Consider the following 13644-nt stretch of genomic DNA (forward strand, 5'->3'; position numbering starts at 1 on the left):
ATTCAGCAGGGCTCTGACATGGCTGCCACAAATCCAGCAACAGATACCACACTGCCAAATGTAAGACTTACTGAAAATTTTAATGACTCTTGAATTTGTACAGATAGGCATTTTACAGTACCCTGGAACTGCTTCACATGAGCTGTTTATAGAATCCCTCCATTTCTCAAATACCCACAGAGATGGAGCATCACTTCAAAAGTCACCCATCGTGGTGCACTGAGCTCTGCAAATGTTATCATCAACCATGGCTACAGAACATGCCCATCACAGAAAAAGCTGGAGTCAGCCTCCTTTTTCCTCAGTGCTTGTTCATCCCAAGGGCAGGACTGTCAGCTAATTCCTCAAGGCATGGTCAGGATGAGGTCACCTCATGTTTCCTGGCCAGGAGGAGCAGTGACCAGTGCAGGGGAGGTGACAGTTTCAGCAGGTAAAAAACATGTTATTTACACGTTGAGGAAGTTGCCTTCCTTCCCATAGGAATATACTATATAAAGAAATATCCAAGAGAAGTCACACAGCAGTAGCCTAAGCCAAACCCAAAATATACATTTGATGTGTACAGGTCTTTAAAGCTCATTACAAGTATTGCAAATGTAAATAATGGCAGTAAAATATTTCCAGTGACATAGCTACAACTGAAATGAAGAGATGGAATGTTACCAACAGGATTTAACTGAAATGAAGAGATGGAATGTTACCAACAGGACTTATCTGTTCTCTCAGGTTACTTGTACACATTTAACCCCAGTGTGCAGGATTTCTGTTCCTTATCCACACTGTAACGACCCAAATATTCCAGATAGCTTCAGATGAGCTAAACCACATTTTTCACGCAGCTTTCACCAACAAATTCAGTTCTGATTATTGACAGAGCAGGTTCGTTACTTACCACAACGTGTTCTTTTTACTCCAAAACAAAGTTAAACCCTGTCACCCTTTCCCCCCTGGAAAAACGAGACAGCTGCACAAAATAATGGCAGAGTAGACTGGCTTTACTTTGAAACTTTGGGGAAAGCTTGAGAGCTGCAACTACTTTGTAGGCTCTCTTTGTTAAAAAGTAAGATTGACATGGAATACTGGGGGAGACCACACAGCACAGGACAGCAGTGGTGCAGTCACTGAACACCTCCTTGGATTTCAGCCCCTATTGGCAGGATTAACCATCCACTTGAGAGGCACAGGAAAGGCAGAGCACTTTAACACATTGTTAAAACATGAATTTTTCTTTTTTCTTTTCAAAATGCAGGTGTAAAAATTCAGTCTTTAGGTTCTTGTTCTTCCCACCCTGCCAGCAGCAGAGCCATCATCCCTCCCTGTTTGCTCACTGGATGTTGCTTTTCCATAATTGTTCTGGTCCAGTGGAATTATAAATTTTCCACAACTGAAGAATTTTAAGGACCATGTAGCAACAGAGGTTGGTCTGTTCAGGGGGGTTGGGAAAACAAGACTTTGGTCCTCCCAGTTCTCCACTGGTTAAAATTCCCATTTTATTGACACATACAGAGAATTTATATTTTATTTTTGCTTTTCTATCTAGCACACGCTTACTAAGTCTGGCATATTATTATACAAGGCAGTAAGTACCTTACCTAACCTGATGAGTTTTACTGTGTTCATTGAGGTTAACCGTGCTTGGCATAAAGCAATTAAATAAATAAAATAAATGGAAAAAGGACAACAGAAGACTAGGAAGGCTTCAAGCTAGACAGGGGAAAATCTGCAAATTTGCCATGTGTCAAATTTGTTTTGCAGCTCTAAATAGCTGAAGAGCAAGTCAAAAAGCACAGAAATAGAAATATTTAAAAATTATTTCTCTATCTTCAAGTATTAAATTAAAGAGGACTGTATTAAATTATAGAGGACTGTTTCTGAGATAAATATTAGGCCAACGATGAATTTTAAAACAAAATCAATAGAAACATCATCCAGGAAAAAAAAAAGGCAAGTTAAAATATAGACAAGTCAAAGCTTCGAAGCTCCAATTTAGTGCAGATAATTTTCTATTAAATCCAGATACCCAGAAATATACACAGCAGTTTTCACAAAAGTGGAGAAGGTAGATGATAAAATTGCACTTAGTTCTGAATTCAGACTGTCGCTCGCCCGTCAGAAAAAGGGGAGCAGGTTACAAAGAGCAGAGTGGCCTCGTGGGTTCCATTCCCTTTGCAGCATTTGGGGACAGGCAGGGATGCCACTATCTGTCCTGGCGCTCGCACTCCGACAGTTCCAGCACGGGGTTGACGAAGCCGGCGTACTCGGAGTTGCCGTTGTCGTCCAGGGCGGCGGCGGCGCTGACGAAGTCGTTCTCCCACTCCAGCCCGTTGGAATCGTCGGAGGCCGAGGCCGGGTGGCTCCCCGGCTTCCTGCTGTTGAACTTCAGCGCCGCCCGCAGGATGTCTTCCTCTGTCCTGGAGCGCTCCCGCACCGGGATCATCCTGTTCATGCCTGCCATTTTGGAAGAGCTTAAATGAGAGATGCGGGACTCCAGGCGGCTCTCTAAAATGCAGTTTATTCTGTCTAAGAGGTTACAGCAGTCCAGGGTTGTGGGTGACAAAGCTGTGCCTACAGCTGTCAGCTCCAGCTGCAGGCAGGCCTGGAGACCCTTTGGTTTTGGTTATAGTGCATTATATACTTTTCTTTGCTGAGCATCTTAATGCAGTAGAACCAATCGATACTTTAACTATTATCTATAGCCTATCGTAACTACTATAATTACCATATTCATGTTACTATTCTGCAATCACTAAAAGTTAGTACATTACAGTTTAAGCTAGAAGTTGTTTTTCAGTTTTCTTGCAGTAGAAAATTCTGAGACTTTTTTTCTACTTGCAACATTTACTGACTTGTTTGCCTGTGCTATCTTTCTGCTTGGTAAAAACATCTTGTTTGAGATGGGTTTATCCTTTTCTCTAAGCCATAAAAACCCCTTCCAACTAACACACCCTTTGCCTTCTTGGTTAGCCAGTAAGACTGGCTCAGCAATTCTTTTCTTCTATATCAAAACTTGCTTTCATTTCTATTCCTTCATCAGACTCAACATTTAAAAATCTTTCTGCCGAGCACACGTATCTGTGAGACTTTCTTGTCAAACTTTCATCCTTCCCAACACCATTTAACACACACAAACGGGAAACATGTGAGTTTCACCTAACTTTTATGTTTCTGCCAGGAGAAACGAAGGTAGAATATGGATAGATACTGGTGGTCTAGGAAAAGACAGACTCAATGGTCTAGAAAAGGTCTTCAGTTTGTTTAATTCCACACAAAATAAGGTTCTGGACACTGCTCAAAGACATCTAAGATTTCACTGGTTTTGTCAGTAATTACAGATGTTAATCACCTATAAGCAAACCCTTATATTTGGCTTATTTTTGGTGAGCCTTTTGATAGCCAAGGTCTCAACATTTTGGATAAACTTTCAACCAAGAGTTTTTGCAGGTTTAGTAAACAAAAGAAGAATATTGTATGCAGAAAACACCTGTAACAGCAGCAATGTTACTGCTGTATCATTGCTGGGGTACTCCTTGGAATGCAGATCCAAGTTCCCAGTGAGTGTTACAGGGCCAGTAATAAGGGTTTTTCCCAAAATACTGAAGTCAGACTCCTGACCAACCTCCAGGAAGAAAAAAAACAGGAAGAACAAGCTCTTCCTTCTGCTCCTGGCTCACGAGAGGGCAGCATTTCTTCACCATTACTTTTGTCAGGAGTTTACAAGTCAGTTCCACAAAATGCAGGGAAATTAATTCATTTATCTACTGGAGAATCCTAATAAATGAATTCATTTAGTAGGGTTATCTCCACTTTATCAAAAATAAAGAACTTGTCTCAGTAAAAATAATTTACAGTTTAACCATTACAAACTTGTCAGAAACTCCATCAGAAACAAGTTTAAAATCACCTTCCTTTTTGAAAATGACAAATTTACAATGAGCACAGCTTAAAATATCAGGATGAAGCTGAAATTCAGGATAAATACCTTCTTCATCTTCCCACTCTAAATCCAAGGAGGTGCTGTCATCATTCCCACTCACTGATTTGGTTTTGGTCATCAAGTCACAACTGCTCTCTGTGTTGGGTGTCAGCACTGTGGCATCAGATGAAAGCCCTATTTAAAAAAAAACAACCCATAATGTATTTTTAATTTGTAAATGTACTTGAATTTCAGGTTAAACATGCAAAAGTAAAATTTTAAATTAAGCTTTCATCGTGCTTTGTGGCCATTTAAACCTCAGGCATGCTGGAAAAGGTACTTCGTCAGTTCAAAGAGTAATCAGTAGCTTATTAATAGTCAGTATCACTGAGATATCATCTAATTACAACTAGAAAGGAACTGTAAGCTGAGCTTGTATGAAGACTTGTAAAAAAAAAAAACAAAAACAACAAATCAAGCCTCTCCTCCCCAAAAAACTAAACTACTCACACAGCCATCAGTCCTCCACCTTAGTGGTTGTCATGTACTGTCACCAAAACTAACAGCTAAAAGCTCATCAAATTGTTGTCCTCCAAACTGTTGATAGAATTTTTTAGTACAGGCAGCCAAATTCACCTCTTGCACGTCATTAGGAAAAAAATTAAACATTAATATGATTCTAATTACATTGCCAAGGGATGATTAAAAAAAAGCTATAAACACACATCTGCATCTTCAACTGGTTTTACAAGAAATGTTCACCACTATCTTTTATTTATCAGATAAAAAAATTATCAGATGTTTCAATTACAGATACATGTATGCACATTTTGTATTTGTGTGTGTAAACATAAAATAGAAATAATCTGTGTTTATTTAGAAAAAGAAGCAGTACTCTGTGCCCCTCAGGGTCCCTCAACATTTAGACATGTGCCTAAGGAAAGGCAGACTTACTGCTGCTTCGGAAAGCTTCATACTGGAATTTTGTATTCCTCAGGAAAGGATCGAGGTCCTCCTCTGCCACACAGCTGCAAGAACACAATTTTTACAGCTTTAGAAACCTCCAGGGCTGCCATCAAAAATATGTTAATCCACATGCCCCCAGCTCTGCTACAAAGTACGTAAACACTGAACTAAATGATTTATAAAATCATCTGCAAAATGCCTTTCTGTTCCTGTTCATCGCATCCTCTCCCAGCCTGTGCTTCTGCTCAAGTTTTATTAGTATTTTCAGTTAAAAATTAATTAATTAACTCAAAACAACTCTTCCCCTCTCTTCATCACTTTAGATAAAATCTCCTTAATTTTCAGTTCATTTTTTTAACTGATGAATTCAAACCCTGCTCCTGCAGTCCTTTGTTTTTAAAATCTGGCCAGTTCCTACTCAGTTTTCTCAGCTCCTATTCTAACTGTGCTTCCATAGCAAAATTCCTCCTGCCCCCCTTGTCTTCTGTGCATGAACTTTTCCTACAATCAAACACCACTCCACTGTAAATTTCTCCACTTTTTTTAAAGCTTGTTTTTCCCACCACCACCACTGAACACAGGAGGTGGGAATAAAGAGACTTAAAATAAATAAATACATAAAAGACTTAATAAATAAAATTAAGAATATTAATGAAGGAACGGGCAGACTCTATAAACCATTTAAATAGTGTGTTTCTATTGGGTTTTTAAAACAGGGTCCTGAACAATAAAAATACTTTATGTTAGCTGAAATTTTACATATAAACACCTTTCTAAAATAAACCACAAAATGGATGTAAATATCTGTTAGCAGCTGAGAGTAGCACTGTATGCAGCAGTCTAATAACTCCAGCAACAACCCAAAATACCCTCTAGCTTTCCAGATGAGGAACAGGGCTACAGACAGTGAGGACTGTGAGTTATCAGGAATAAAGTTTGTTCTCTTACCTCTGGAACTCTCCATTGTTAACAGTATGTGCTCTCTGCTGTGTTATCCTGTGCTGCCTACGTTGCTATTAAGAGAAGCAAATCGTTGAAAAAGCTGAACATTCAAAACAGAGCTCTCAACCCTTTATCCTATTTTATGCACCTCCCAAAAAACCCATCAGTTTTTAGAAACCTCGGTCAGGACTGCACCTGTCTTGTCTGCTGTCTTCCTTAAGTGTTTTCTGTGCACAACTAACACCTGGGTGATGTTGGATTTCTTTTGCTCCATGCCCAGGAAGAGCCACCCTGCCATTTAAAAGATAAATATTTCCTACAAATCCTTTCATCCCTGTGCAAAGTAGTGCTGCCATCTCCTCTGGCTGTCTCCATCAGCACTAAGTGCTTCATCTATATTAATAACAGCTTTGCTGCCTTGCAGGGCCAAAAGTATTAATAACTCTGCTAATGTCAACTTCATCTGAGAGCTGCTCTTTGCTTTAGGTGTGGGGAGGTAACTGCACTGGATCTTGTGTTTTTCAGTCCCAGGATGATGATGGTGGGGTTGTTTTCTAGCACACTTTGCATCCTGGATGTTTAAATGATAATAACTGCAGGTGGAAATGTGCAAATGGGGAGTGTAGAGAAAAAAAGTAGAAGCAGAAATATCACTTTGTGATGGTTAGAGGTGAAAAGATTCAAGAACAGAGAGAGAAACAGACAGAAATTTGGCACAACACAGTCAACAAATCTGTCAAAATCAATTACTGACACACACACAACCATTTTCTTTCAGGATTCCTATACCCACATAATGCCCAATTTAGATTTATCTCCCTGTTTTGCCAGGTCACATCCCACTATCCAGCACTGCCAGTTCCTGGACACACACACATTAAAATTCCCTGCTGTTACAGACCCTGACATTTAGCAGGGCAACATCAGCAAGCCAAATGAGCTTTGAGAGAAGCCACACTTCCAAGAAAAAAGCGACTTTCCCATTTGTGCCCACAACCAGCAGGGAGATGAGTGATGCATTCCAAAATAGCTTCCAGTTTATCCAGAAGGGCTAAGTGCTTGATGCATATCTGGACAAAAACTCTTCCTTAAAATCCTTATAATCCTTATGGGTTTTGAGGCGGCTGTTTGAGCAGGAGATAAGTGGTACTAATTTTACACCAAGAGGAAATTAAAATCTCTACAACCCATTCTGTCTTAGGTCCTGACTAAAAGAAATGCATATTAAAAATACTGAAAGACAAGAAATACAGCATTTCTTGCACAGAACTTCTATAAAAACCAGTTAACACCATTTAAAAAAATCTACTTTTGTTGGCTTTCTGTAGATCATAAGTGGTAATGAAAAAAAAGCAGGCAAAAAGGTCAGAAAGAATTAACCCTCCCACACCAAATGGCAAGGGGAGAGAAAGAAATGTGAAAGGAGAGCTATACTTGGTGACATAGAAATTAGATGAGTACTCCAGAGCAGGGTCAATAGAGAACACAAAGATAAGGAGCAATACAGTGCACAAATATAAAAAGTACATTTTACAAATCTAAATGATGTCTAAATTAAACATGTGCTCAATGTCAAGGATTTTTTTTACCCAAAAGCCACCAAAGAATATTTTTACATTTAAGATCAGTAACTTCTACATATTATATAAAAAGACTGTGAAGCTAATTATAGATTAAAATTATAACTCATTCAAAATCTCTACTCGGTGACAGAAGCTGTTTCAAACAATTATGGTGATTTTCAGCTGCTCCAACCAGCTGCACTTCCAAATCTTGTACTTCTTTCTCTACTTTGCAAGCCAAAGCCACCTCCTTGTCAGGTTTCCTGAGGTGGAAAGGGTATCAGGGAAGTTTGCATACATAGGAACAGGACAGAGGCTCTCATAAATATTGGGGTCTTTTTCCCCTCACCTCCAAGAGCTTTTTCTGCTTTGCTGCCCTGGCTGCTTGACGTTGTGCAGCATATAAAGCCTCCTCTTCTAGTCTTAACTTCTCCTCTTGTAAGGCTAACTGTGTATGAACAAAACAGTAATGGTTAACAAAAGCAGAACCTATCTATCTTCCTATTATTAAAGCCATGAGTGCAAGAAAACAAAAGAAAAGCAGCTAGAAAAGCAAAATAAAACAAAATTGACTGCAGCTAAAGCATTAACTGGGTTTAACAGCTTCCCTCCCCGCAAGCAAACAGCCCAAGAAATTTAGGTAACTACTGAGAAAACATTTATTATGAACTAATAATATGCTGCAATGCTTTTTTTCTATTTTATTATGGACTGCACAGTGAAAGATTTAAAGATTTTCAGTTCCATAGTTCATTGGCACTTTAGATCAAAGTTCATCCAAGTTCTACATTGTATTCCACATCATATTCCATTAACTGCTGCACCACTAAAACAGAATAACAAATTATGTGGGTTTTTTTTCCCTTAAGAAAGTCGTGGAGAAAATTCAACACAGGAAAAGTTGAAGCAAGAATATTCCCCATTTGGTCTTGCACTGAAAAAAGGGTCCAATTTAAGAGATCCTGGTCAGGAACCCAGCCTATTAATTCCACTTTTTTCAGCTAAGAGGCTGTTAAAAAGAAGGAATTTGTGCATCTTGTAGGCTAAAAAATACCAACTGCTGAACAAAACCCAATTGCTCCGTGTGAGCGGAATCTCCCGGTGTCCATGGCGGATCCTAACATTTTTGGAGGAAAAACCATTTGTACTCTCACTGTGACTACTTACCTCTGACTGAAGCTTCAGGTCAACAACCCTCTGCTTCTCAGCAATGGAGTTGTAGTGTCTCTCTTTCAGGTCTGCAATTTCTTCCTCAGTCAGAGGCCTGAGGAAACACAAAAAAAGCTCCATCCATTATTCATGCATGACAACCCTTTCTTTGCGCTTTGACAAATCTGTGTGGTCTATCCTGACCAGTCCTTTAATGTACATCCAACAGGCTCTGCTTGTGGCCTGCTCCTCCTGAAAGCTCCAGCTTGTTTAGGACACTGCTGTCTCTCCTTGCTCTCACAATATATATTATTTATAATTTATATCTTTACAGAAAGCATATTTTCATCTCTGCTAACAGAACTACTGGAACAGAAGCATTACTGTCACTGCAGTCCTAACCTCACTTTTTTTTTCCTACTCGTTTTTGTCCCTTGTTTCTCCCTTACTCTGTTTTGTTTAGTGTTACCAGTGGGACAGCAGAGGGAAGGAGAGGTCTTCAGGCTCAAAGTCTTACCTGTGACTGCTTCCAGGGCTCTCCCCCTGTTAAAATAAATAAAAAAGTCTGTTTTTTTGTAAAGACAGCACTTCCAGAACTTCCCTTAGCAAAGCAACCCAGGTCTATTTCTGTTCTCTGACTGAGGGCACTTGCTGAGTTTTATGCAAGAGTTATACCAGCAGCAAATTCTCCTTTGAGTCTCCCCAAATGCTCTTTTTCCTCACACCTCTTCTTTTCTTTTCTTTTCTTCCTTCCCAAAGTCCATAGTGCCCCCTTCCTTAATGGGTTATTTCCCAGAGGAAAGGCCACTTTCCATACTCCCCAAAACCAATCTCTAAGATCTTTATCCAAAGTCTTAAATTCATACCCTTAGTGCAAGGAAAACAGAAAGCAAAAAAAAAAAAAAAAACCCTGTGATTTAAGTCTACAACTCAGTTTAAAGCAGGAGGAAGATGCAGATGTTGGAACCATTTTTAAGGCTTGTACAAGCAGGTTTCACATGAGGTACTCACCTCATCACTTTCCACCAGGTTCTCAAACTGCAGAGGAAAATAAATAAATTATTTTTACAACTCAATATAACGAATCACTAAAGACTCATACAGCAAGTATGATTGCATATTTTATGTGTCTTGTAAAAACACCACTCCAGTTCTAACAGTAGGACTGTAACCCTACTTTCAGAGGAATTTTATTTTTAGAGGTGGACCTTCTTAGCAATGTTTCTCCTCCTAACAGGAGAAGAGTCCTAATTAAAAAAGAAGCATTCTAAGCTGCACAAACTCACTCTCTCACAACAGGAAGTTCTGCAGCACAACAGATTTCCCCTTCTGTACATAACTTTCTGGACAGCCCAAGCATTACCTACAATAATTAATGTTATCCTCAGTAATGGGGGCAATCTGGCTGGCCTAGGACTTGCAGAACACTCAGGGAAAGTAAACCAGGTTTCTGGTTAACCTTACACTGGTTAACCTTACACTATTCCTGGTTAACCTTACACTACCCTTGGCAAAGAGGATTTAAATCTGGACGTTGGGAAAGGACCTCTGTGGACTACAAATACCACAAACTATAAGGTAACCCAAATCTGGGCTGGAATATCCCAGAATGTTTCAGTGTTCATAAACTGCAGAAAGTGTTAAAGGCATTGCCAGGATTCAGCTTTTCCCACTTTTTCTTAAATAGCTAAAAATGTAAGTGCTCACCTCTATAGTGAAGTGTTCTCCTGTTGAACATGTTCTAAAATACTTGGATCTGGAAAAATAAGTTTACAGTTAGACTGCAGAAGACTTTTCCATACACAGCAGAAGGTGAATGAACCTGAGAATTTAAAATAGATTTTAAAATATGCTAAATATAAAATAACAACAAAATCTTCATGTATTTAGTACATTGACTTATTAACTACAGCAGGGAGAGGCAAAAGCATGTAAATGCCTTCTGTAGAACTGGGGAAAAAACTACAACCCTTGTGAGATGAAATCACTTGTCAGGATGCTGGACTTGACATTTACAGACTATTAGCACGTTCTGCAATCCCTTTAATCTGTTTTTCCTGGAAAAAAAACATTGTTCCAGGCAATTTCTGAAAATGCTCTTGCTCACCATGGCACTTAACTCTTTCCTGGTATCTTGCACCTCATCAGTGCTAAACAATACATTTTATTTTGACAGCTTGGCACATCCAGAAGGCTAAGCCTCAGAGAAAAATATCCAATAAGGTCAAGGCAATCCTTTTAAACTAAAATAAAAAATTAAATTCACTCTCTAATTTTATACAGGGAATTGGTTTCTTCCCTGATTTTTATTCAGAATTCTTCCTATTTTATTTGAATTATTTTACAGGGGACAGTTAGCCCTGTCCTCTACAAACCCCGACACAGTGTTAAGTTCCCTGAATACATTTTTACCCAGCTAAGGACATTTGGCCACGATCCAGAAGAACATTCTAACATAAACACTCTTGAGTGCAACATCCATTTCATCGAACTGTTTCCAAAACCAGGGTTTCCAGTTGCAAGTGCTGACTGGTACAAGGAATAAAGCCAGGGCCTCAGGGATTTCTCTACTTGCACGAAAAGATCCTTCAGCACTCGCAACCAACACCAACACTGTGACAATAATAAAAGCAACACACCAGCCAAAGCCTGAATTATTTTAACCGTATCGGATTTCATCTCCATCTCATTTTTCTTTGGAAGCCACTTTAGGGAGCATCTCCCCTGGCAACTTGTTGCTCTACCCACTGGTTCCTTGTTGCACAACGTTTTCTGCCACTAAAGAACCTTTTCCAGAGGATTCACTGCTGGGAAACCAGAGAGGAAAGGCCACTTCAAGGCAACTATGGAAGCCTGAGGTCATTAGGGACACAAACAGAAGACCCATCAGCTTCACTCCTGCACAAAACTTCAAGTGAAGAATCAGCAACCTATGAACATGTTTACACCTTTTATAATTTTCCTTTAAGCCCTGCTTTTCCATAGTTTTCTAAGTCTTTTGGTTGGGTAGCTCCTGGAGAAAACAATTCAGCTGACAGGTCACAGGACCTATAGAGACAGTCAAAATTATCTTCCACGATCGGACTATTAAAGAGACTAACTTTTCATACATATATATATACACATACTCCATCCATATATATATATAAAGCTGCACAATTCCAAGCAAAGGCAACTTACAATCTTCCAGGATATTGAAACACTTACTAAAAACTCTATACTTAGTTGTTTAATTAGGAGCTGGGGTTGGGGGAGGATATGAGTGATTAAAGTAATCATTAAGTTGATAAGCTACATTTTTACATTATGGTGTTCCAGAAACAGCCAAACATGGACAAGGTGGTACCAATCTAACTTGCAAACTCGATAATATGCCACATTTTACAGTTTTGGTTTTAATAGAATTCCCTGCTCAGTGGAAGGAAAATAATCTCAGCACTGTGACACTGCTCTGTAAACTACCATCACCACCACACCCAGAAAACAAATCTGATCTGAAGCACAGAGGCTAGCAGTCTTCTGTACGTTTTATATGCCTCAGACTTTCATTGCAGGTTGTGCAACACCTGAACAACTAGACAATAGAGCAGCAGGCAGGAAGATTTGTTTCACTGGCCAGGACAGCCTGGTATTGGACTAACAAATGCAGAGATTTGCACTAAATTTTTTGTCACTAAAATTGTCACTAGATTTACTGAAAAAAGGGGTATTGGCCTGTGGAAGGAGACTCAGCAAAACACGCAGAAAGGAGAAGCTTTCAAGTTGTGCAGGAAGAAGCTTTCAAGTACTGCCTGGCGTTCTCAAAGCACAACAAAGTGCTACTTCGGTGCCAGCTACCAAGGCATCAGAGGTGTTCCCATCCCCTCTGGTGGAGCACTAAAAATACAAGCAGGTATCCTCTACATGCACTGCCCTGGTTTTTCACCCCTGCCTCTGAGAAGCAGCTCGTCTGGAAGGTGAGACTCGCCTGCCAGAGCTGGTGTGAAGCAAGAGGCCACATGCTTGCATCATGTAAAATGCTCAGCTTATCTGCTGAGAGCGATTTCTACCCTAACACATCGAAAATGAGTGATGTGTAGGGATCCAGTGCCGGCCAGGATATGGGAAAAGCCCTGTTTGCACTGTGCTTTTCCGTGAACTGCTTGTGGCAGAATGAAACAGGTTGTCGCACGTTTCCAAGAGATAAGGATTCCTCGGAACCAGTCTGCAACAGACATGAGTTCATCCGAACCATTCTGCTCCTGATTTATCCCAGCAGCGGCTCAGCCTCTGACTCACGGCGAGGACGAGATCACATTGCAGAAAACCGGGTGTTTTTCCATTGCTCCCACAAGCACGGCCGCCTGCAAGGCTTTTGACAACTGACCTGAAAAACCTCTCTGGGCACCTCCTGCCGGAAAACACCGGGGCTCAGAAGCCGCTGACCCTGGAAGCGCATGAGCCCCGACCGCACAAAAACCGCACCGAGCCCGGCGGGTTCCCGGCGCCTCCATCCATCCCCCCGGCACGCCCAGGAGCCCAGACCCCGCATCCCTGCCCACCCCGCCACCCCCGGTGCCCCACGGGGAAGGCGGAGCCGGCCGGCCCGGCACCTCCCCGCCCCGGGGAGGGGAAAGGGGCAGCGGCGCTGATGCTGCTCACCCTCCGCCGCGCTGGATGCGGCCGGCATCCCTCCGCAGGAACAGCCCGCAGCACCACTGCGCCCAGCAGTTCCCCATGGCATCCTGCTGGCCGCAGCTCCCGCCGCCTCCCGGCGGCCGCGGACCCCCGGGAACAAAGGGCCGGCACCGCCGCGTGGCTGCGCAGGGCCGGGCGGGGCTCGCCCCGAGCGCCGGCACCGCCCCCGGCTCCGGCATCATCGGTGACATCGGCCCGGCACCGGCCCTGCCCGCCAGAATAATCCCGCCCCTAGAGCGGCTTCCCCCGTGGCACGGCCCCGTGGGGTCATCGCCCGCGTTCTGACATGTGAAAAATGCGTATTTTATGATTAGCTTTTCGCAAATATTAAAATGAATATTATATGTGTTGTGTTAGAAAGTAACGCTGTATTAATTTTCTTAAGTAGTGTGGTAAATATAGTTCTAGGTTATAATAAAATGTTAAAATAGAAAC

The 13644-nt window shown here is 41.3% G+C and overlaps 1 protein-coding gene across 2 annotated transcripts; it reads right to left on the reverse strand.

The window, feature by feature from the left end:
- Positions 1 to 61: 61 nt before the first annotated feature.
- AP1AR (adaptor related protein complex 1 associated regulatory protein) lies at positions 62 to 13360 on the reverse strand. 2 transcript variants are annotated; one of them, XM_066549339.1, is made up of 10 exons: positions 13174 to 13360; positions 10240 to 10288; positions 9544 to 9570; positions 9050 to 9075; positions 8551 to 8647; positions 7733 to 7831; positions 5828 to 5892; positions 4868 to 4941; positions 3980 to 4108; positions 62 to 2448 (listed from the first exon to the last, which is right to left on the reverse strand). In XM_066549339.1, the coding sequence occupies exons 1-10, from the start codon at positions 13248 to 13250 to the stop codon at positions 2198 to 2200; spliced, it is 894 nt and encodes a 297-aa protein (XP_066405436.1). In that variant the 5' UTR covers positions 13251 to 13360; the 3' UTR covers positions 62 to 2197. The 2 variants fall into 2 exon arrangements, with proteins under 2 accessions (XP_066405436.1, XP_066405437.1); XM_066549340.1 differs by lacking the exon at positions 7733 to 7831.
- Positions 13361 to 13644: the final 284 nt, after the last annotated feature.

The sequence above is a fragment of the Molothrus aeneus genome, chromosome 4 (genome assembly GCF_037042795.1).
Source record: "Molothrus aeneus isolate 106 chromosome 4, BPBGC_Maene_1.0, whole genome shotgun sequence".
Lineage (NCBI taxonomy): Eukaryota > Metazoa > Chordata > Aves > Passeriformes > Icteridae > Molothrus > Molothrus aeneus.

Coding starts and splice junctions, on each gene's coding strand:
- AP1AR (XM_066549339.1), bottom strand. CDS start 13,250: ATGGGGAACTGCTGGGCGCAGTGGTGCTGCGGGCTGTTCCTGCGGAGG. Junction 10,289..13,173: donor CGCATCCAGCGCGGCGGAGG/GTGAGCAGCATC, acceptor TTATTTTTCCAG/ATCCAAGTATTTTAGAACAT. Junction 4,942..5,827: donor AACAATGGAGAGTTCCAGAG/GTAAGAGAACAA, acceptor GTGTTCTTGCAG/CTGTGTGGCAGAGGAGGACC.